At 40.3% G+C, this 21,553-nt stretch overlaps 1 protein-coding gene across 4 annotated transcripts in view; it reads left to right on the top strand.

The window, feature by feature from the left end:
- megf11 (multiple EGF-like-domains 11) overlaps positions 1 to 21,553 on the top strand; it is a 306,970-nt gene that overhangs the window by 71,403 nt on the left and 214,014 nt on the right. For all 4 annotated transcript variants that reach the window (XM_067971262.1, XM_067971264.1, XM_067971261.1 and 1 more), the window contains one exon: positions 19,255 to 19,347. In XM_067971262.1, coding sequence (XP_067827363.1) covers positions 19,255 to 19,347 — 93 coding nt within the window. The remainder of the gene's footprint in view (positions 1 to 19,254; positions 19,348 to 21,553) is intronic.

Below are 21,553 nucleotides of genomic sequence, written 5' to 3'. Positions count from 1 at the left end.
AGTACTCTGGGATGCAGATTATCAGGCCCTGGGTATTTATCGGCTTTCAGTCCCATTAATTTCTCCAGCACTTTTTTTTTACTAATACTAATTTCCTTTAATTCCTCCTTCTCACTTGTCCCTTGGTTCCCTAGCATTTCTGGGAAGTTCTTTGTGTCCTCTTCTGTGAAGACAGAAACAAAGTATTTGTTTAATTGCTCTGCCATTTCCTTGTTCCCCAATATAAATTCTCCCATTTCTGACTGTAAGGGTCCTACATTTGTCTTCACTAATCTTTTTCTTTTTACATGCTTGTAGAAGCTTTTACAGTCCACTTTTATGTTCCTTGCAAGTTTACTCTGATACTATATTTTTCCCCTCTTAATCAATCTCTTGGTCCTTTTTTGCTGAATTCTAAACTTCTCCCAATCCTCAGGCTTGCTACTTTTTCTGGCCACTTTATATGACTTCCCTTTGGATCTAATACTATCCTTAATTTCTTTTGTTAGCCATGGTTGGGCCGCTTTTCCTTTTGTGTTTTTGCATCAGAAATGAATGTATAATTGTTGCAATTCATGCATTCGTTCCTTAAACGTTAGCTATTGCCTATCGACCGTTATGCCTTTTAATGAAGCTTCCCAATCTATCATAGCCAACTCACTCCTCGCACCTTCGTAGTTTCCTTTGTTTAGATTTAGGACCCTAGTTTCAGATTGGACTTTCTTCACTTTCCATCGTAATGAAGAATTCTATCATGTTAAGGTCAGTTTTCCCTAAAGGACCCTGCACAACAAGATTATTAATTAACCCCTTCTCATTGCACAATACCCAATCTAGGATAGCCTGTTCCCTAATTGCTCCTCAATGTACTGGTCTAAAAAAAACATCTTTTACACACTCCAGGAATTCGTCCTCCACAGTATTATAGACTGGCCAAACCAAATTAGCAATATGTAGATTAAAGTCACTCATGATTACTGTAGTACCCTTGTTACATGCATCTCTAATTTCCTGTTTGATGCTGTCCCCTACATTACCACTACTGTTTGGAGGCCTATAGACAACTCCCACCAGTGTTTTATGCCCCTTGGTGCTTCTTAACTCCACCCAGACTGATTCTACATCTTGATCTTCTGAGCCAGTATCCTTTCTCACTATTGCTCTGATTTCATCCTTTACTAACAAATAATAGATAAAAATAAACATTATGTGAATGCTATAAATATGAAACAGAAAATACTGTAAATGAGCAACAGGTCAGTCAGCATCTAAACCAGAAAAAGAGGTTAATGTGTTAGGTGACATCCTTCATCAAAACTGGCCAGCAGCCAACTGACCTGCTGTGCATTTCCAGCATTTTATTTCAGATCTGCGTAATGATCTGCAATTTACTCAGTGTGACTGAAAACAGATTATACAATTTAAGCTACCAACTACACAGGAAAGCATCTTGGAAGCAATGGCAAATAGAAGATAAATTTGCTGTTTTATAGTATGACTACAAGCTATCATTTAGGATCAGCAAAAAGGCTAGTTTGAAATTTGAAGAACAATATATTCCTGAGAATAATGTAGAGGAAGAAATACAGGGAGCAAAGTTTTTCATCTGTCTCTTTTTTAAAAAAAAAAGTCAGATTTCTAAATTTTTTTTTGGTAAATGTTAAAAGCCCTCAATTAAAATGGTGGTTGGGCACAATTCACCTGCAGTTGACTTTGTGAAACACAAATTTATTAAAAGGAACAACAGAATCACAGTACGCATGTAATAATGTTCTTTTCATACTTCTCAAGTAGTTAAATAGCCAGTTAACAGATCTACCTGACACAAAGTTCTGTAATACAGCTGTGTTGTGCAACACTTGTACACAATAGCACCACAAAAATAGAGCAAATATCAACTCATCAATAAGGCTCCACATTCATGAAAAGCAACTCCCAGGTCTAAAAGAGATCGTGGCCTATAAATTCAGCCATGCAGTGCCCGTTTACCGGACACTAACCGGCCTACTAGGCCCCCAATATGTTGGGAAGGAAGCACACGCACATTTCCATTTTGGGAAAGGAGATGGCACAGTGGCAACAATAAAAGAAATATTTTGAGCTCCTACCCCAACAAAGCAGACATAGTTAATTGGTGAGTGAAAGGAGCTGAAGAATCCGGAAATATTGAATTTTTAAAAATGATGTTTCCGCTCTATAAATGTCCATTATACATTTGACCCTAATTGAAAAAGAAAAGCTAAAGATCATTCACTGCAAGATTTATCAGTCACAGCTGTTATATATTTACTGGGCTTTCTTTGTTTATCTGTGCATGGGGGCAAAAAAAAAAGCGAAAACAGGCGCTGATTAGACAGAGTGCCTTGAGACAAATTATAAAAGTCTCTTTGTTGTCATTTCACTCCGTGTGATGTGCATTTGGCACAGCTACTCTCCGTAATGAATTACTTCTAGATACCACAGCTGTTTCAAAGGTTTCAAAACATTCTATTGAGAACATCCATTCACTAAGGGTGCTGCAATTAAAAAAAGCAAAATACACTTTCCAAAAACATTGCGTATAGAAAATAACTCTTACAATAGCAAAGACTATAATAAAGGGTAAATTAAAGGCACAATACTCTCTGAAATAGAAAAGAATGATACCTCTCTTTTTCCATTGAAAATATTTACTTTTTCTTCCTTACTCCTCTTTTGGGTCTCCGTGTCACATGATGCCCACAATGAAGAGGATGTACAGACAACTTGCAACTTGGCTCCTGACCATGTTGCAGTATGATTAGCCACTAGGTGGTGTGTGAGTGATCCCTGGGTGTGACTCATTTTTTTCTACTCTTTGAAAAGTAATGCCTATCTCCACTCAGCACCTTCTCCTTACTGCATATGAGTCTGGGTACTAACTGTGGGGAGACTACAAGTGTGAAATTTTACCCTATAACTCCATAATTGCATGGCACATGGCAATATTTCTGTGTAGTACGAAGGTAAAAGCCTACTAGTGTGATATATCTATATGAGTGCCTTCTACCAAAGCAGCCCACAAGGAATGACTGCAAGCACGTTATTTTAATTTGGATGCATACACTTTATCTTAAAAAAAAACACATATTGTACCCAAGGGGTATGCTATTTCCATCATGAACACTCTGAGAAATATATGTTTGTTCATTGTAGTAAAGATGTTTTCCATCATGTTTTTGTGTACGTAGGGTGATAACCAATGCAGTTTGATTTTCTCCAGTCTCTGTCACTGAGGAGCTTCTTTGTAGCTCTGTGAACTGATTTGTTGATACTAAAAATGATTTTTCAGTAATGATAAACTAGAACTTGAAATCTTTGAGATTTCTCTTTTATTAAATTTGGGGGAAATTGGGACATTACATACAAGGCAAATCTGGTAAAATCTACATTCAGCAGGCAAGTAGAATTTATGTGCTTTGGATATTATTCACCACATCGAATGGAACAGAGCCAAAAGCAAAAATATATACTTTATACATTTTTATTGTTTATTAAACATTACATTTGACAGTAAAGTTTGAAGCTATAACTGCTTAAAAACGCGGGTTGACAAAAAGGAAGAGAAATAGAGGTCATTCCTCATCACACTTACTGTTATGCCTTTATTCCTGATAGTATTCCCCCTGTGGTGCATGCGTTGTAATATAAATGACAACAGTTTTTGACACATTATGGTGAATTTCTGAATATTCATCAAAGACTTGGTTAATCGTACCTATTTAGGAGATAATTCAAATTTATTGTTTATTTGTCCAACTGACAGAAATTTTGGTGGCATGGGTGGACACGTGGCAGATGAAATTTAACGCAGAAAAATGCAAAGTGATACATTTCGGTAGGAAGAAGGAGGAGAGGCAATATAAACTAAAGGGCACAATTCTAAAAGGGGTATCGGAGCAGAGAAATCTGGGGTATATGTACACAAATCATTGAAGGTGGCAGGGCTGGTTGAGAAAGTGGTTAAAAAAGCATACAGGACCCTGAGCTTTATAAATAGAGGCATAGAGTACAAAAAAAGAGAAGTCATGATGAACCTTTATAAAACACTGGTTCAGCCACAACTGGAATATTGTGTCCAGTTCTGGGCACCGCACTTTAGGAAAGATGTGAAGGCCTTAGAGAGGGTGCAGAAGAGATTTACTGGAATGATTCCAGGGATGAGGGACTTTAGTTATGTGGATAGACTGGAGAAGCTGGGGTTGTTCTCTTTGGAACAGAGAAGGTTGAGAGGTGATTTGATAGAGGTATTCAAAATCATGAAGGGTCTAGACAGAGAAACTGTTCTTACTGGTGGAAGGGTCAAGAACCAGAGGACATAGATGTAAGGTGATTGGTAAAGGAACTAAAGGTGATATGAGGAAAAACCTTTTTTACACAGTGAGTGGTTATGATCCGGAATGCACTGCCTGAGGGGGTGGTGGAGGCAGATTCAATCATGGCTTTCACAAGGGAATTGGATAAGTATTTGAAAGGAAAAAATTTGCAGGGCTTCGGGGATAGGGCGGGGGAGTGAGACCAGCTGGATTGCTCTTGCATGGAGCCAGCACTGACTCACTGGGCCGAATGGCCTCCTTCTGCACTGTAACCTTTCTATGATTCTATGAATACATTTCTGTGAAATTATTCCTTTTTTTTCATCACGCATTGATTTCCTTGATTTACTTGACTTTGGAAAAATAAGACCCAGATGGCCCACGCCTCTAAATAGCCTATCATTCTGTACAGATGCACGATGGGAAATGGCATGAGACTAGAAGCAAGGTGCATGACTATCACTTTCATTCTTTTATTAAACAAAGCAGTGTTTATTGTTAACAATACATATAAATCACAGCATGGAGAGGAGCAAGCAGCCACAGTTCATTAGAAAGTGGATCATTACCAATATTGCTTATATTTAAGAGGGCATGTACCATCAGATAAGGACGTACAGATTTCAATTTTCAGCTAGAGTTACACCAGGTAGATGGCATAACTCCAGTGGAATGTAGTAAAAAGTTCCTATGGAGCCTCTCTGCTGGGATTTCCAGCTAGAAGTGACAAAGGTTTAGATTGCCAAGAATATAGAAAAAGTTAATCCAGAATATTACTTTAATTTTAATTAAACTAGGGGGCACAGGTTCAAATTGGTAAATGATAAGTTTAGGAGTAATATCAAGAAATTCTTCTTCACACAGAGTGATCAACATATGTAGGAAAAACTTCCAGATAGAGTAGTGGAAGTAAAAACATTGGAATCAATATTAACAACTTGCATTTATATAGCACCTTTAAGGTAGAAAAACATCCCAAGATGCTTCACAGAAGAATAATCAGACAAAAATGGATGTTGAACCAAGGAGGGAGATATTAGGAGGGGTGACCAAAACTTGGTCAAAGAGGTATCATTTAAGAAACAATTGGATGCGACAGTGGAGGAACGTTAGGATCTCTCTGAATGGTTGATTTAAGATGGGCTGAATATCTAGCTAAACATAGTGAGACTCAGGGTCAAACAAACAACAACCCTTATCACTGTATTCCAGCTTACTGAGTACAACTGCAGCCATGTGATTTCCTTGACTCTGGTAGCCGGAAGAATAACCTTCCATCATATTGTGTCTTAGGCCAGAAACTACTGAATAAATTTATAGAACATCGAACAGGTAGACGAACATTACTCATTACAAACAATATATTTACCATTACTAATCTTTCAAAATGTCAAAAACAGCAAAGACACTTCTGCTACAATGTTCAAGTAAGACTGGGTTTGAAACACTTCCTATGCAGCTGTTTGCTACCATGGTGTCCTCTGACCAGGCTTTTACCCTGTTAGCTTCAGGCTGATAGATTTCTTGTCACAATACAGCAAAAATATAGGTGAAATCTCCAGAACAAAGGGAATTAAAAACTGGTATTTCTCATAACTGGTCAGACATTTACAGGATTCAAAATGGTGTTTGTCCACACAAATACAATTGCCAAACAAATATACACTTTGATTGCAGGAAATTAATATTTGTTCATACAGCTAACAGGGATGCCATTTGACAATGACATTAATGGCTCTGCAATCAACATACATTATCATATTAAACCACTCTTTTGTTCCACAGGAACTAACTTCAGTCACACACTGATACCTATAGCATAGAAGACGGGGGATGTATTTTTTCTATAGCCTGCAGAAATGGCTATTAGTAACCAATTTTAACCATGTGTGTTGAGATCAGTAAGAAAGAATCAAACAAATAACCTATCTTAGGCAAAAATGCTTTTTTGTCACATTCTACAAAAGAAGTAAAATGGAAAAGAAAAATAGAGTAAATAGATTTTATACGGTGAATAATGTTCTGTGTCCTGCTTGGCCTTTAAGATGACTAATTTAGTCCTTCAGTTTATCACTAAGTAACACAAGCATGCTGACATTTTTCAGTGTTTATATATACAGTATAAATAGGATAACTAAAAGGTCCCAAAGATTGGTATTTCTGAAGTGCCATCATGCTGCCTTAATGTCACAGACATCATTACAAACAAATATCATCCCTTTCAAGAAAAAACAATTAACAAGTGCAACTCAACGTGTGAGATATGCAATGGTAAGTTAAGGAGGCAAAATAAAATGTGAGTAAACAGTAATATGAACATTAATGGACACTGTCTGCTAGTCTTATTTTATTTGTCAAGTTAAATCTGTAAAGAAACTTTATTCTTTTAAACCCCCAAATGCGTTTATGTTTTGTGTGCCAGTCATCTTAAATGACGTTTACCACAAAAGAAGTCATACTGTGTATTTCACTTGGTCTGGGTCTATTGTTAAGAAACTAGATATAAAGAGACAGAATGAATAAAGGACTTCATCCAGCAAGAAACTCTCCATTTAGCAAATTAAGAGACTCGCTTCACCTGTCACCCTTGAAAGGAAACTTCAAATAGCCAGTAGGGTGACCATTAGGGAACAATTCCACACTTCAGAAATGTCACACTGTGTCTGCAGGCAAAAATATAGCTGAACCAAAAAAATGATAATGTGTTAAAGCAGTCTTATTCTTGTAGACCTGTGTGCACTCAAGCAGACATTGCTTTCAATAAGATTACTCCAAATGTAAAATGTATTCATTTTGCTTACTGCTCAGCTTGTGAACCCAGCTTTTCTAAGGGACAATTAAAATAAAGGAACTTCAGTGTTCAGCTATTGATGTAATTGCTTGATTCCAAAGGCAATTTTTTATATTATGAAGCTCTTTCCTTAATGGAGAAAGTTTTTTATTTGAACTGCCAGTCTTAGCTTCTTCTCTCCTAAAGGTATTGCTTAGGTCTGATGAAGAGGAAGGGGTAAAAGGAGTGTTGTCAGGTGTTGTTGAGATGAAGTATTGTACTTAACCATGCTGCTCTTGTGAGGTCATTGAACCTCTTCCTACACTGAAGCCAGGTCTTGAGGGTGATGCTGGTCTCACTGACCACCTCAGCCACCTCTGTCCAGGCCTATAAAAGTGTGGCCCTAGGGATGCTCCTGCAGCTGCTGGGGAGCAATACCTCCTTGCCCTGACGTCCTCCACCAGGACCTCCAGGGAGGCACCAGAAAACCCAGGGGCAGCCTTCCGACTCATCTCTGGTGCCACAATTGTTTCTAGTGTTGCTCAACCAAAATTCAAAGCAGGGAATGCAATCTAGCTTTAAGAGGTGTATCCCCAATGTAATAGTCCTCGGGAGACCTGCTGGAAGTTGCTTGCGTCACATGGGTGGGTTGCTCGATTCCTGACGTGATCTGGTGGGCAGCCTATCAATCATGTTGAAATGTAGCCTGTAAGTTAAAATTGCCTGGGCTTCACCCTCGCCACATCATGGTGGCTTCCCGCTTGCCTCGTCTGTCTGATTCATGCCCCGAGTTAAAATCGTGGCTAATGAATTAGAGTTAACTCAAAAATCTGCCAAAGAAAAAACAAAAGAATGAGATTTTCAACTAGAGTTGCTGAGACCCAAAGAGATAGAATGATGCAAAGACAGAGAATGACGAGAGAAATTGAGGACAACGAGAAGAAACAGCACCATCATGCTCAATAGCTAGCAGAGGAACGTATATCAATGAGTCCAGAGATAAGGGTACAGGTCACTTAGCCCTGGGATTTTCATTAAATGTAACTTAATTGCAACTTTCAAAGAAGGAGGTGATATTGATACTTCAATTCCAGCTTTCAAATTATTAGCAAACCACAAAGCTGAATGCTTATACCCTCTCTTAGTGGTAAAATGCCCACAGCTTTTTTTTCACATCAACCCAGTGGACATTATGAACTATGAAACTGTAAAATGTGTAATTCTCAATGTCTGAAGAATACAGGCAAAATTATAAGAAACTATGGAAAATTTCACATATCTAATGGGATCTATTGAATCTCATACTGAGCTTTAATATTTTCTACTTACACTATGTTCTGTCTTGTATGGATTGGCTGGTACTCAAGTTAAGGGTTTTGATGAGCACCAGACATTGTAGTGAAAGAACAAGCCAACTAAATCAAGATGAACTTTTTCTAACAGGCTTACAGTGAACGTCCAAGGGCTTAATCTTACATGCTTTTATTTTCTTGCTTTATCTCATTGCAGCTGTGACCCTTCTGCCCAATCTGGCATTTGTTTCTTCTGCTTGTGCATAACAACTATCATGACACAGATTTATAGAAGAGCAGTTCATTGTGTATGCTTTTGGTTATGATTAAGAAGCTTTCCAGCTTTTTATCAGCTTTATCAAGAGATCTATTTCCACATGGCAGGATGAATTATTTTGTTGATTTTTAAAATAAAAAGTATTGCCCAACCTTTAAATTATTCAAAGGTTTTAAATTATGTAAATAAAAAACACAAATCAGTCAGGGTAAAACCTTTACCTGGACTATTTATAAGCCTTTCGCATCAGAGTATTTACAAGGTATCACTAGATTATTGTAATCTACGATATTTCACAAAAATCCACCTTTTTCTCTTATTTACATTATTTGTGGAAATGTTCAATTTTCTAATTTTTTGCATGTGAGGTTGATGCATGGATCTATAAATATGTTGATGCTTAAGATTCACTGTGGTTCTTACATGGTCTAATGAAATTTTCCCCTTACTGCAAGATAGAAATTAGGAACTGGCCAAGTGAAAACTATGAATGAGGAATTGCACTGGTGGTGTGTTGAACACGTTGGGGGGCGATTTTCAACATACGCCTGAGTTGGGTGGGCAGAGGACTGAGCACTCGCACCGGCTGACTGATACCAATAGCGTGAGGTCTGAACTATTTTCAAATTTGGATTTCATTTGCTTTAAAGGGGAAGATTGGGCGGGGCACTCTGGCGGGCCGACTGAGCGGCTGGAGCAAGTCACAGTATTTGTTGTGGGTCCAGGAGCAGCAATTATGCTTCTCCTGGCCCCATTAAAAATACACAGAAAAATTTTAAGTGGCCGTTTTGTGAGCAGCCTCTAGCAATTTGTTTAAGAGCCACTGATAGGCTGCATAGGGTCTAGTACTAATGGGCAGAGCTTGCATGGTCTCCTCCAAGGAGGTGAGGGCGTGCCTGTCCTCCCTCAAGTCTCTCTTGCTAACGGCTGTTATGCACCACCTTCTCCTGCAAGACAGGGCAGTGTGTTAGTGAGTACCCTGCGAGGTGTCTGGGTGATGTGCCTGTCATGGTCAAATAGCTGCCAGTGTGTGTGACCTGTGAATGGTAGTTGAGTGGCCTGCAAGTGTGGCACTATGTGTGGGTGATACGTAAGCAGCTTAATAATGAACTTCCTCCAACTGAGCATCGGGAAGACCGCAGCCATCGTTTTTGGCTCCGAGCACGAATTCTGCTTCCTTGCCAAGGATAACCGTACCCAGCCACTCGCTCAGGCTGAATCAGACTGTGCGAAACCTTGGTGTCCTATTTCACCTTGCGTTTAACTTCAAACCCCACATCCTCATATTTACCAAGACTGCTTATTTCCACCTCAACACCAATACCTTCCTCTGCCTTTACCTCAGTCTCTCCACCACTGAAACCCTTATCCTTGTTCCTGTTAGCTCTAGATGCAATGGGGTTAAAATCCAACTTTGGCAGAGGCATAAAACAGGTGGTAGCAGATGGGCAAAACTGGGGTCTATAACGGGCAGCCTATCCGCTACCACCCGTTTTGTGCCCCGCCAAAGTTGAAATTTACTCCCAATTTCTCTAATGTCCTCACAGCCTCCTATCATAAGAACATAAGAGATAAGAGCAGGAGTAGGCCATTTGGCCCCTTGAGCCTGCCCCACCAGGGCTGATCTGATTCTGGCCTCAACTCCACTTTCCTGCCCGTTCCCCACATCCCCCGACTCCCCTGCTGATCAAAAATCCATCTAACTCGGCCTTGAATTTATACAATGACTCAGCCTCCACTGCACTTTGAGGCAAATAATTCCAATTCTCCTCATCTCCCCTTTATTATCTACTATTATTGGTATAAATTTCCTAAAGTGTCTTACACTGCCCAAATGTTGACCTTCATCCGAAAAGAGCAAAGAGGAACCATACGCTTGGACTTCTTATTTGGCCGGCCATTCTGTAGGAGAGCAGGTTTTTGAGATTCTCAAGGGAAGGCTAGATCTGCTTGGCCACTGTGTTAGAATCTGCAGTGACAATGCCTAAGCCATAAGCAGAAGCAACATTGACTTCTAACCAAAATCCAGGCCATTTGATCCCATTGCTCCATTCATATTAAAGCACTGGTTACAAAGAAGTTGCCAGTGGAGCTTAAGAAGTGCTGATTGGCATTGTAACAAGGTGAACTTTGCTGCTCACACCCCTGATTTGAGGTTCCCATCGTGAACAAACCAGGACCATCTCTAATACGACAAAGCCAGCCTCTGAAGAAGCATATTTACCATAAGAATGGGCTCAGTCCTGTAATTGAAGCACATCACCTTTTAAACAATTTTAATTTTTGATGACATATTTGTCTGTCATAATGTAGCAAACATTCATTTCAGTCTGTCAATGTAGATGGCTGCACAGGACCAGTATCTCAAAACATATGGGCTCAATGTCAGGCAATTAGTCTGGGAATACTTACTGAAATATTGCCTGTGGATTGGCTGATATGTTGATTCACGAGAAATCAATACTACAAAAGAGATGCAGAGGGGAGTTGCAAAGGGAACAGATTTCAGCAATTTCCATGGTTATTTTAAACCTAAAGTAGACTAATTCAAAAAATGTAGTGACAGCAGAAGGTTTCAGTTCTGCGATGAGTTCTGAAAACTATGGAATTTCAGGTTAATTAACCTATAATTCTTAAACAATAACAACTTCTAACATTTTTATATCAAGTTATCATTCAGTTGTAGAAAATTTTAAAAAGGTGAAACTAGATTTACTCTGTTTGCTTCAAAGAGCTATTGCTATATATGTATGAAGTATAATTAGCTACGATCACTGCAGGGGTTAGTGAGCACAAGACACATTTAAACTGTTCAAACAAGTCAACAGATTCAAATTGTTCTGAATAGATCCTTTTTACAGTAAAGACTAATTAAATTGTTTAAACAAAAACAAAATAATATCTCACCAGTGCCCTTTCATTCATGCTCGTAAGAACTATATTTTTTGGAGTTTATTTTGAAAGCAATTTCATTATTTTCTCTCTCTTTATTTATATCCTGAAGTTTCTCTACATCACATACCCGCCTTGGTCAGGAGCACTGGCTTTAGAACTGCTTCTGGCGCCTTCATCCATACTGCTTTAATAGAACAACTTGCATTTATATAGCACTTTCAATGTAAAAAAAACAATCCCATGGCATTTTGCAGGGGACGTGGGGGGGGGGGGGGGGCGGGTGGTGCTGGTAGCCAATGTAGGTCAGAGAGGATGGGGGTGATTGTCAAGTGGGACTTGCTTTGAGACAAAGATGCAGGCAGCTGCATTTTGGATCAGTTGTAGTTTATGGAAGGATAGTGTTGAATGAAAACACTTACTTTCCTGAATTTGATTAAAAGTCTGTTTGCAAACATCAGCAGTTATGTCATGGATTCTGAGTGACCACTTCAGAGCGAGGAATTGAGTTGATCTAACTAACTGACAGCAGATCCCAACATGATGTTAACCATGTCTGATTCAGGACACAATCAAAGGTATTCTGGGGTTGCCATATTTCAGAATTTGCTCTGACACCAATGAACAGGGATTTCTTGTTCATTGTGCTAGCACTTAGATTCTTCCAATTTTGTAAATACACAAATTGTTTCTGGAAAAGCTTCAGGTTTTCCCTGAAGAGATAATAATCTCCAAAAGGTGTCTAATTTTGGGAGACTTAGACTGCCTTGCTGAGGCTTATACACTGTGGTTGTGGGTTTTCTCCTGACTGAGTGCATATAAATCCAAGCCCCAGATACTTGAGGCCACATTTCCATTCGTTTGACTTTTTGGAGAGACAGTTCCAAAACCAACCTATCTCACATGAGTCTCTCTGCCTCTTGCTGAACGGAAATTACAGTTTGAAAATCAATGGGCTGAAGCACTATTATTATTGCTCTTCACCATTGGGATAAAAATCTGGCTCAGGAAAAGGAGGTGAAGGACTTTATTTTAGAGTTTGGAGTTAAAATAAATTTCTACAGTGTGGAACCCACTCCCAGAAGAATATTTCCCCTTTCCCCAAGGCGTTCCTTGATGTTACTGCCTGCCTGCTGTGTGAGGTGCTTTCCCCTTTCTGAGGTGCTGCATGTGCCACACCATTTCCACAAATACTGTCAATCCCTGCCATCCTGTTCCAGAGACATACTCCCTGTTGTGCTTATTACCACTCCTGACTTCTGTCTGAAGCTGTTGCTTTGGACCTGGAGTAAACTCAATACCAAGCGTGCTTTGGCTGCTTAAGAATCTTGAGCAGGACAGGCCCGCACCTACCCTGGTCATCGCAATCAAATTTCAGTAAGGGGACTGTACATATTTAAGGCCTTATATATTTTGACCATACTCATGTACATAGTTACAGTTTTAGGCTGCTGCCAGGGACATCTGAGAAATGGCCTGACCCAATTCTGGGTTGGACGTTTTTCAGATGATCTTGGGGTGCAGGACATTGGTCATTTTACATCCGTAGAATGGACGCAACGAGGTCCAATTTCTTCCCCAGATACACTCAAAATTCCATTCCCAACTGCCAGGCTAGAATTGAAGCCAAATATTGTCACTGCTTCCTCTTCATTTATTGTTAAATACCGAATTTGGCATTGTCCCCCTCCCCCGCTTTGCTTGGTGTTTCCTGCCATTGCTTGCCATATCTTCTCCTGCAGGAGGAATGCATAGTGTTAACTAACTGCTGTAGTCTCCGGGTTCTGTCTCCTGTCAAATCAGACAGGATTCATGTAACGGATGGTAGTTAAGGTGGGTATAAGGGAGCAAGGACCTTGAATGTGCTAGCATGCATTACAGGATGTGAGACATTTGACATGAGTGCTGCCAAGTGACTTTGCTTCTAGGACAAGGGACATGGTGCCATGTGATACCCCAAAGGTCAATGCTTGACTAATGTGCTAAGGAACACCCATGTGCTTCTTTGTGATTTATTTAGTGGCCCTGTTATTCACCTGAAAACACTCACCTTTGCTGACCTAGAGAGGTCATTAAACATCTTCTAACAATGCAAGGGGCTCCCTGAGGAAGGGAGGGGGGGGCGTTGCTGGAAATGGAGGTCACAGCTGCAGCCACAGCCACAGCAATCATCACCTCCTTTTGACACGGCCCATGTTGCTGCTTTTCTGGTGCTCCAACTATTGCATCCCACCTTTCTCTAATTTGGACCAGCAACATTTTCGCATCAGCCTCAGAGAAGTTAGGTGCTTGCTTTTTTCTCTTTTGTAGCACGAGCCATTTCAGTCCCTCTTCCAATAGCCTGATTAGCCCTTTAACTGCATGCAGCCCGATAAATATGGAATTGCGTGCTTGATCCGCCTCCTTCCTGAATTTTCTACCCCTCCACCCCCCCCCTGCAGTGTATCTGGGACTCTCATTAGCATTATTTAAATTAGATCACCCTGGGATTTCTGACAGGGTCAGCTTCTTGTGGTTTCAGCAGCAGAATCCCCGCTGCACCTACTCTGCCACGTTGGGGGCTTAGGAATTTACAGGCCATAATCTTTGTAATTTCACTTAAGACCCTTGGAAGTGTCAGAAAGAGACTTTCCTCCCATTAATCTGATGCAGATCTGGGAAAAATACAAACTGGGCTGTAGAATAAAATAAGTAATACCACAGAATAACACTGAGAACACACATATAGTAATAACATTCATATATATAGGGGATTGCAGGACGGTGCAACTCATTGGAGCTCTACAGCATTGTTCACCAAGGCCACAGTGGCCCTGAGAGTTATAATTCTCAACAGCATCATTATGGGGAGATGGCCGGCACAATAGAAGGGGAAATTGAAGGAACAGGACCCCTAGGCTACTGTTGTGCACTGATGAAACTCTAATAGCAGGCTCTTGATCTTAGGCTGGGATGATGCATGGCAGAGAAAAACCCAAGAAAAGGGACAGGATGAAAATACCTTAAAAAATAAAGTTAATCATACTCAACAAAGAATAACTTTGTCATGATGGTATGAAAAATACTGAAATGCTTGCCTTAGTAATCTTTTTCCAGTCCAAATAGGATATAAATTATGAAATAATCCTTAAAGCTTCAGAGACTGAAAGAGAATTAATGATCATATACCAAAGCAAGCTTGTGTCATATCTTATTACAGCTCTAAATATATGATGTATTATGATTGTTCTCTGTTGAAAGACTGCACTTCATATTATAGTTCTTGTAAACTGTCAACCTCCTACTGTTGCCTGCCACCGTGCATTAGGCAATGGTCAACACACGAAAAGCAAGTAATGTGGGCTTGTACTCACTTTGAAGAAAGAATTGTAGTAAAACCTCTCAGGCTGCATCTCCAACTAAATTGAGGTGGTTTGTTTGCCTTTCCTCAATGTAGATCAGCAGCCAAAAAAGGGACCAGGGCACAGCACAGGCAAAGAAGAAGATGCCACAATTTCACAGAATCTGACCTGCAAATCCTCCTCGATGAAATAGAACATAGGAAAGACAGAGTGCAGAGTGTCCATGGCAGGAAGCCTACTAAAAAGGCCATGTGGAGGAATGCGGCACTGGCATTGAGTGCTAACTCTCTCATCCCCAGAACTACAGACCAGTGCTGCAAAAAGCTCAATGACCTGACTAGGGCAGGCAAGTTAACACACTGGCCGCGCCCCCTTTTCTTCCTTGGGTACCCTGGGTACCAGCACACTTCACCCTCTATAAGATCCCACCTAGTTACTGGTGGGTGGTAGCCCATGGAATGAAGTACCACAAAATTTGAACGAAATTGACCATCTTACATAGGCCACAAATATTGTGGTGTGGGAAATGAAAGCATTAGACTGTACTATTCTGAATTAAGGTAAAGGCACATTGTTAGGATACTGTAGCGGAAGCCCCCTTTGCACCTACCATGGTATAGGAACAGGAGTAGGCCATTCAGCCCATCAAGTCTGTTCTGCCATTCATTTAGATCATGGCTGATCTGTACCTCAACTCCATTTACCTGCCGTAGCTCCATATCACTTGAAACCCTTAGGTATAATGTTATACCTGACCCAGAAGTGCTTAATGCTGACAGTGCATGTAAAATGTGAAAACTGTTACACTATTCCCTAATATGAATATCCCTTACTTTGATGAGTACAAAATTTACTCTTCCCCAAATACTGAAACTGTAACTGTTCTATTTATTGTTGGCATAATCACCATAACCATCATAGAATAATATGGCTTAGTACCAACAGAAGGTGAGAAGTTTTAAGTGAAATGTTTTAAAACTTTTCGTGTTGACTTTTTTCTAGATAATAAACAGCTTGATTTAACTGGCTGGGTGACCTTGAGTAAGCTAGAATAATTCATGCCAAATGCGTTACTACTGAGCTGGCATGGTTACAGGTCGCAATGTAGGTCACTTTTATTGCTAGCTTGAATGAAACTACAAACTGATTTTAGCATCATGCCAAGAATGCTAATATTATTGGATCAATGATATCTGAGCATAGTTGTTCAACTGAGCCAGTCAAACTAAACTATTCTAGCAGAAAAAAAGTACACACAAAAGCCACTGTGCTACAATGTCATTAATTTAAAACAAAACCATGACAAACATTTTTTTGTCAAACTGCATGCGGTTACACAGGTTACTTTTGTACCAAAGTGATGTGTTGTCTCTGACAACTCTTGTGATCTATAAATACGTCATTTCTCCTCACAACTGAGGGTGCATTGTGCCGTTTAGTGTACATATGGAAGCTGATTCCAAGTCATTGGATGATGTCGCCAAGGGGAGGCATATAGATGATGCTGAGTAGGGGACTAAGGATAGATCCTTGGGAGGTAATGGTGCAGAGGCATGAAGAGGAGCCATTGCTGGAGATACTCTGACTACAATCAGATAGGTAAAAGTGGAAACAAGTGAGTCCCATTGAGCTAGACAGTGGATGATAGGTGTTGGGAGACCATGTCAAAGGCTGCAGAGGACGAGGAGGGATAATGCACCATGGTCATAGTCACAAAGGATGTTATTTTTGACTTTGGTCAGGGCTATATTGATGCTGTGGCAAAAACCTGATTGAAGTGATTCAAACAGGGAGTTGTGGGAAAGATTGCCATGGATTTGGGAGGCAACATGTTCAAGAACTTTGGAGAGGAAAGGGAGATTGGAGATGGGGTGATAGTTTGTTAGGATGGAGGGGTTCTGGGCAAGTGTTTTGAGGAAGGGGTTATAGTAGTGTACTGGTTACTGGAGTAGTAATCCAGAGGCCTAGATAAAAATCCAGAGAACGTGAGTACAAATCCCACCATGAAGCTCTTGTCCTTTAGGGAAGGAAACCTGCTGTTTTTACATGGCCTGGCCTACAGTCCCACAACCAATGTGGTTGACTGAGTGGCCTAGCAAGCCACTCAGTTGTATCAAACTGCTACAAAAAATTCCACACAGACTGCAGCATTTCAAGAAGACGGTGCACCACCACCTTCTCAAGGCAACTAGGGATAAATGCCGGCCTTGCCAGCGACACCCACATTCCGAGAATGAATTTTTTAAAAGATTGCAATTTTGAAAGGAAAGAAGCATTACTATGTCAGCTAACATGGGGGCTAGGAAGGATTGTTAGGTAATCCAACAGTTTAGTGGGAATGGGGTCAAGGAAGCAGGAGGTACGTCTCATGGACAAAACACACTTGGATAGGGCATGAGGGGAAAACGGTGAGAAACTAGAGAGAGACGAGCGATCAAGGATGGGGCTGGGGAGCCTGGGCTTAGTGGGCAAGGGGAGGGGGATGAAGCAGCATTGGCAGCTGCAAGGATGGTCTCAGTCTTCGTGACAAACAAGCCCATGAGCTTCTCGCACTTGTTAGCGAGGTGAGAGTGGAAGGCGCAGGGGTTTAAGGAAGCATATATATGGCTGGGTATGGACATAACATATTCTTGAGTGAGACCATGCTCATTAACTGCTTGAACTTCACCTCAGCGATATATGACAACATCCAAACCACCTGAAATGTGTTAGAGCTAAAGTATAAATGTTAGAATCCATTTTACAACAAACAGCCTGCATTTATGTTTTGCTTTGGAAGATCAGTGCTTCTGGATCATAGCATAGAATAAAAAAGAAACACAAATTTCTCAACGTAAGCGCAAACTCAAAAGAGTTGTAACTTGTTACTATTAGTAAAATGCTTTCTGCGAGAAGGAAGTACGACAATGGTGATACATAAAGAGAATTTTTCTCCTAAAATTTCTAAATTGGACCAATTTACTCTCTTGCTTAAACTATAATTTCAAAGCCTGGTTATAACCTTCAACACAATCAATCATGTTCTCATAAGAACATAAGAAATAGAAGCAGGAGTAGGCCATACGGCCCCTCGAGCCTACTCCGCCATTCAATAAGATCATGGCTGATCTTTGACCTCAATTCCACTTTCCCACCCGATTACCATATCCCTTGATTCCCTTGGAATCCAAAAATCTATCTATCTCAGCCTTGAACATACTCAACTCTTTGTTATTTCTTATCTCCACCCATACTGATTCTACTTAATGACTGTCTGAGCCAAGATCCTTTCTCACTACTGTCCTTATGTCATCCTTTATAATCAGGGCTAACCGCCCCCCCCCCCCCACCTGCTCCTCTTCAATTTTGTCTGTCTTTGCAAAAAGTCAAGTACCCTGGAATATTTCGTTCCCAACCTTGGTCACCTTGCAACCACGTCTCAGTAATGGCTACTAGATCAAACCCATTTATCTCTATTTGTGCCATTAATTCATCTACCCTGTTACGAATGCTTCATGCATTCAGATAAAGCTCCTTTAATTTTAACATTTTACTATTTTTCGCTGATTTGACCTTATTCACTGTTAAATTCTCTGTCCCTTCCTGTCACACTCTGCTTATCTTTACTCAATCACTACACTACTCTATGGCCTTGACTTTTCTGTTTAGATTTATAAATTTCCCTTCATCTGAACTAGCTATTATCAGTTTATTTAGGTTTAAATAGGCATTCTCATCAGCATTCTATTTGAAAATTTAAACTTTTTAAAACTCTTTTTGAATGGAGGTATATAAATGGCAAGTACCAGCAACATTTTCAGGGCAATGTGGCTGGTAAGAGTTACTGAGATCCAACAAAGTGAAAGAGCTAAATTAATATTACACACAGTTGAAACGACAAGATCAGTAAAGCTATTTTTACATTTTAATTGCTGGGAGGCCAGCATCTACAAGCTGACTCCAAGCATTTACCTGGAGCTATGAGTCTGCTGCCATAATATGGAAAATGGATTTAACAACATAAACACCAGGAGCCAGCGAACAGACCCCAAGGTCTTGGATTCTGAATTAAAACAAAACAGTGTAAAGCAGTGCGGGTTAATGACATCTCAGTTAATGTTAAATCAGCTCTCTTATGCTGCTGGGTCCTCCAGCCACTTGACCCAATGATGTCATTGCCACGTCCCAATAAAACAACACATATTAACCCCAAAACAGAAATTAGATGGAACAAAAAGTTAATTGCAATTTTTTGTGTAACTTTTAATTTTTAAACGGGTCACTGATGGTAAGAGACCTTCTTTAATATTTGATACAACTGAAATATTAATTTCTTGTTATTTGAAGTCGTGCCAATATTGATGCATTATTTATCCATCCTTCTCTATAGCACTGTGCACAGAAGAATGCAGGCATGGGAGGTGTGTTTCTCCAGACACCTGTCAGTGTGAACCAGGCTGGGGAGGAACTGACTGCTCCAGTGGTGAGTGAGAAAACCAATGAGTAACTTGCACATACACCTTTTGTTCAAATGCAATCGCATTATTGGATAGGATTGAATTGCCCCATCTTTAGGACTTGCTACGTCAAGTAACCCAAGGAAGTAATTTATTATTTTTCAAAGGTTTCTTCATGTATTGTTGCTTTCACTGTTTCATGTCTTCCTGTGTTACCATTTCTTGGCTAACAGACCTCTGTTGATTTGATAGCTTAGTGGTGACTTGCCCTATTTCTCTTGAGGGGGAAAATATTTTGTTTCTCTTTGGTGCCTACTTTTATAGGGGGGGTGAGAAATTGTTGCCACAAAAATATCTGTGTCTTGTGAATCCATGGCCCAGAGCACTGCAATACTAATGGAAGTGTTGAGTGAGAACATCAGTAATATTCTATGTGTACCATTGTATCACTGGATTGGGGGTAATATTCTGGCATGGGTGGAGGATTGGTTATCTAACAGGAAGCAGAGAGTTGGGATAAATGGTTCATTCTCGGACTGGCAACCAGTAGCCAGTGGTGTTCCACAGGGGTCGGTGCTGGGTCCCCAACTCTTTACAATCTATATTAACGATTTGGAGGAGGGGACCGAGTGTAACATATCAAAGTTTGCAGATGATACAAAGATGGGAGGGAAAGTAGAGAGTGAGGAGGACATAAAAAACCTACAAGGGGATATAGACAGGCTGGGTGAGTGGGCGGAGATTTGGCAGATGCAATACAATATTGGAAAATGTGAGGTTATGCATTTGGCAGGAAAAATCAGAGAGCAAGTTATTATCTTAATGGCGAGAAACTGGAAAGTACTGCAGTACAAAGGGATCTGGGGGTCCTAGTGCAAGAAAATCAAAAAGTTAGTATGCAGGTGCATCAGATGATCAGGAAGGCCAACGGAATGTTGGCTTTTATTGCTAGGGGGATAGAATATAAAAACAGGGAGGTATTGCTGCAGTTATATAAGGTATTGGTGAGACCGCACCTGGAATACTGCATACAGTTTTGGTGTCCATACTTAAGAAAAGACATACTTGCTCTCGAGGCAGTACAAAGAAGGTTCACTCGGCTAATCCCGGGGATGAAGGGGTGGACATATGAGGAGAGGTTGAGTGGATTGGGACTCTACTCATTGGAGTTCAGAAGAATGAGAGGCGATCTTATTGAAACATATAAGATTGTGAAGGGACTTGATCGGGTGGATGCGGTAAGGATGTTCCCAAGGATGGGTGAAACTAGAACTAGGGGGCATAATCTTAGAATAAGGGGTTGCTCTTTCAAAACTGAGATGAGGAGAAACTTCTTCACTCAGAGAGTAGTAGGTCTGTGGAATTTGCTGCCCCAGGAAGCTGTGGAAGCGACATCATTAAATAAATTTAAAACAGAAATAGACAGTTTCCTAGAAGTAAAGGGAATTAGGGGTTACGGGGAGCGGGCAGGAAATTGGACATGAATTTCGATTTGAGGTTAGGATCAGATCAGCCATGATCTTATTGAATGGCGGAGCAGGCTCGAGGGGCCGATTGGCCTACTCCTGCTCCTATTTCTTATGTTCTTATGTTCAAGTACAATTAAATATGACTGATTTGTCACACCTACAGTGAATCTCATGGATTAACTAAAGGTAGAGTTATCCAGAAATTTGATTTTTATTCTGTAAATTAAGAGCATACTATATTCTAGAGCTTAAGAATCTGCACTACCTGCCAAGGTTGCAGTATTATCTATTGTTGTGGAAGGTTGCACTGCTTTAGGACACGTGAAATGCATAGAAAGAATATGCTGCCAATCTAAACGAATGATGGAAGGTCAAATTGAAATTGCAATGGTATCTAATCACCCTGGGAGAAGGATGCAATAAATCAGTGTGGAGAATTTGTACATGAAAGGAAAATCTAAGTTGGAAATGCTGTCAGTGCATAATAGCTATGTGATAAGTTAATTGATTAACCCTCATCTTAATGATCAGTTAACACCTGTTGGGGAACAATTTTAACTTGCTGAAATAGGTGCATGTGGGCCAGTAATAGACTCAAAAAGGGATTGGGAGAATTATTGCCCCATTAATGGGGTGGTGCCAGAGGACTGGAGAATTGTAAATGTTACACCCTTGTTCAAAAAATGGTGTCAGGATAAACCCAGCAACTACAGGCCAGGCAGTTTAACCTCAGTAGTGGGGAAACTTTTAGAAATGATAATCC

Source organism: Heptranchias perlo, chromosome 34 (genome assembly GCF_035084215.1).
Source record: "Heptranchias perlo isolate sHepPer1 chromosome 34, sHepPer1.hap1, whole genome shotgun sequence".
In the NCBI taxonomy this organism is placed as follows: domain Eukaryota; kingdom Metazoa; phylum Chordata; class Chondrichthyes; order Hexanchiformes; family Hexanchidae; genus Heptranchias; species Heptranchias perlo.
This window is presented reverse-complemented; position numbering and strand designations above follow the sequence as displayed.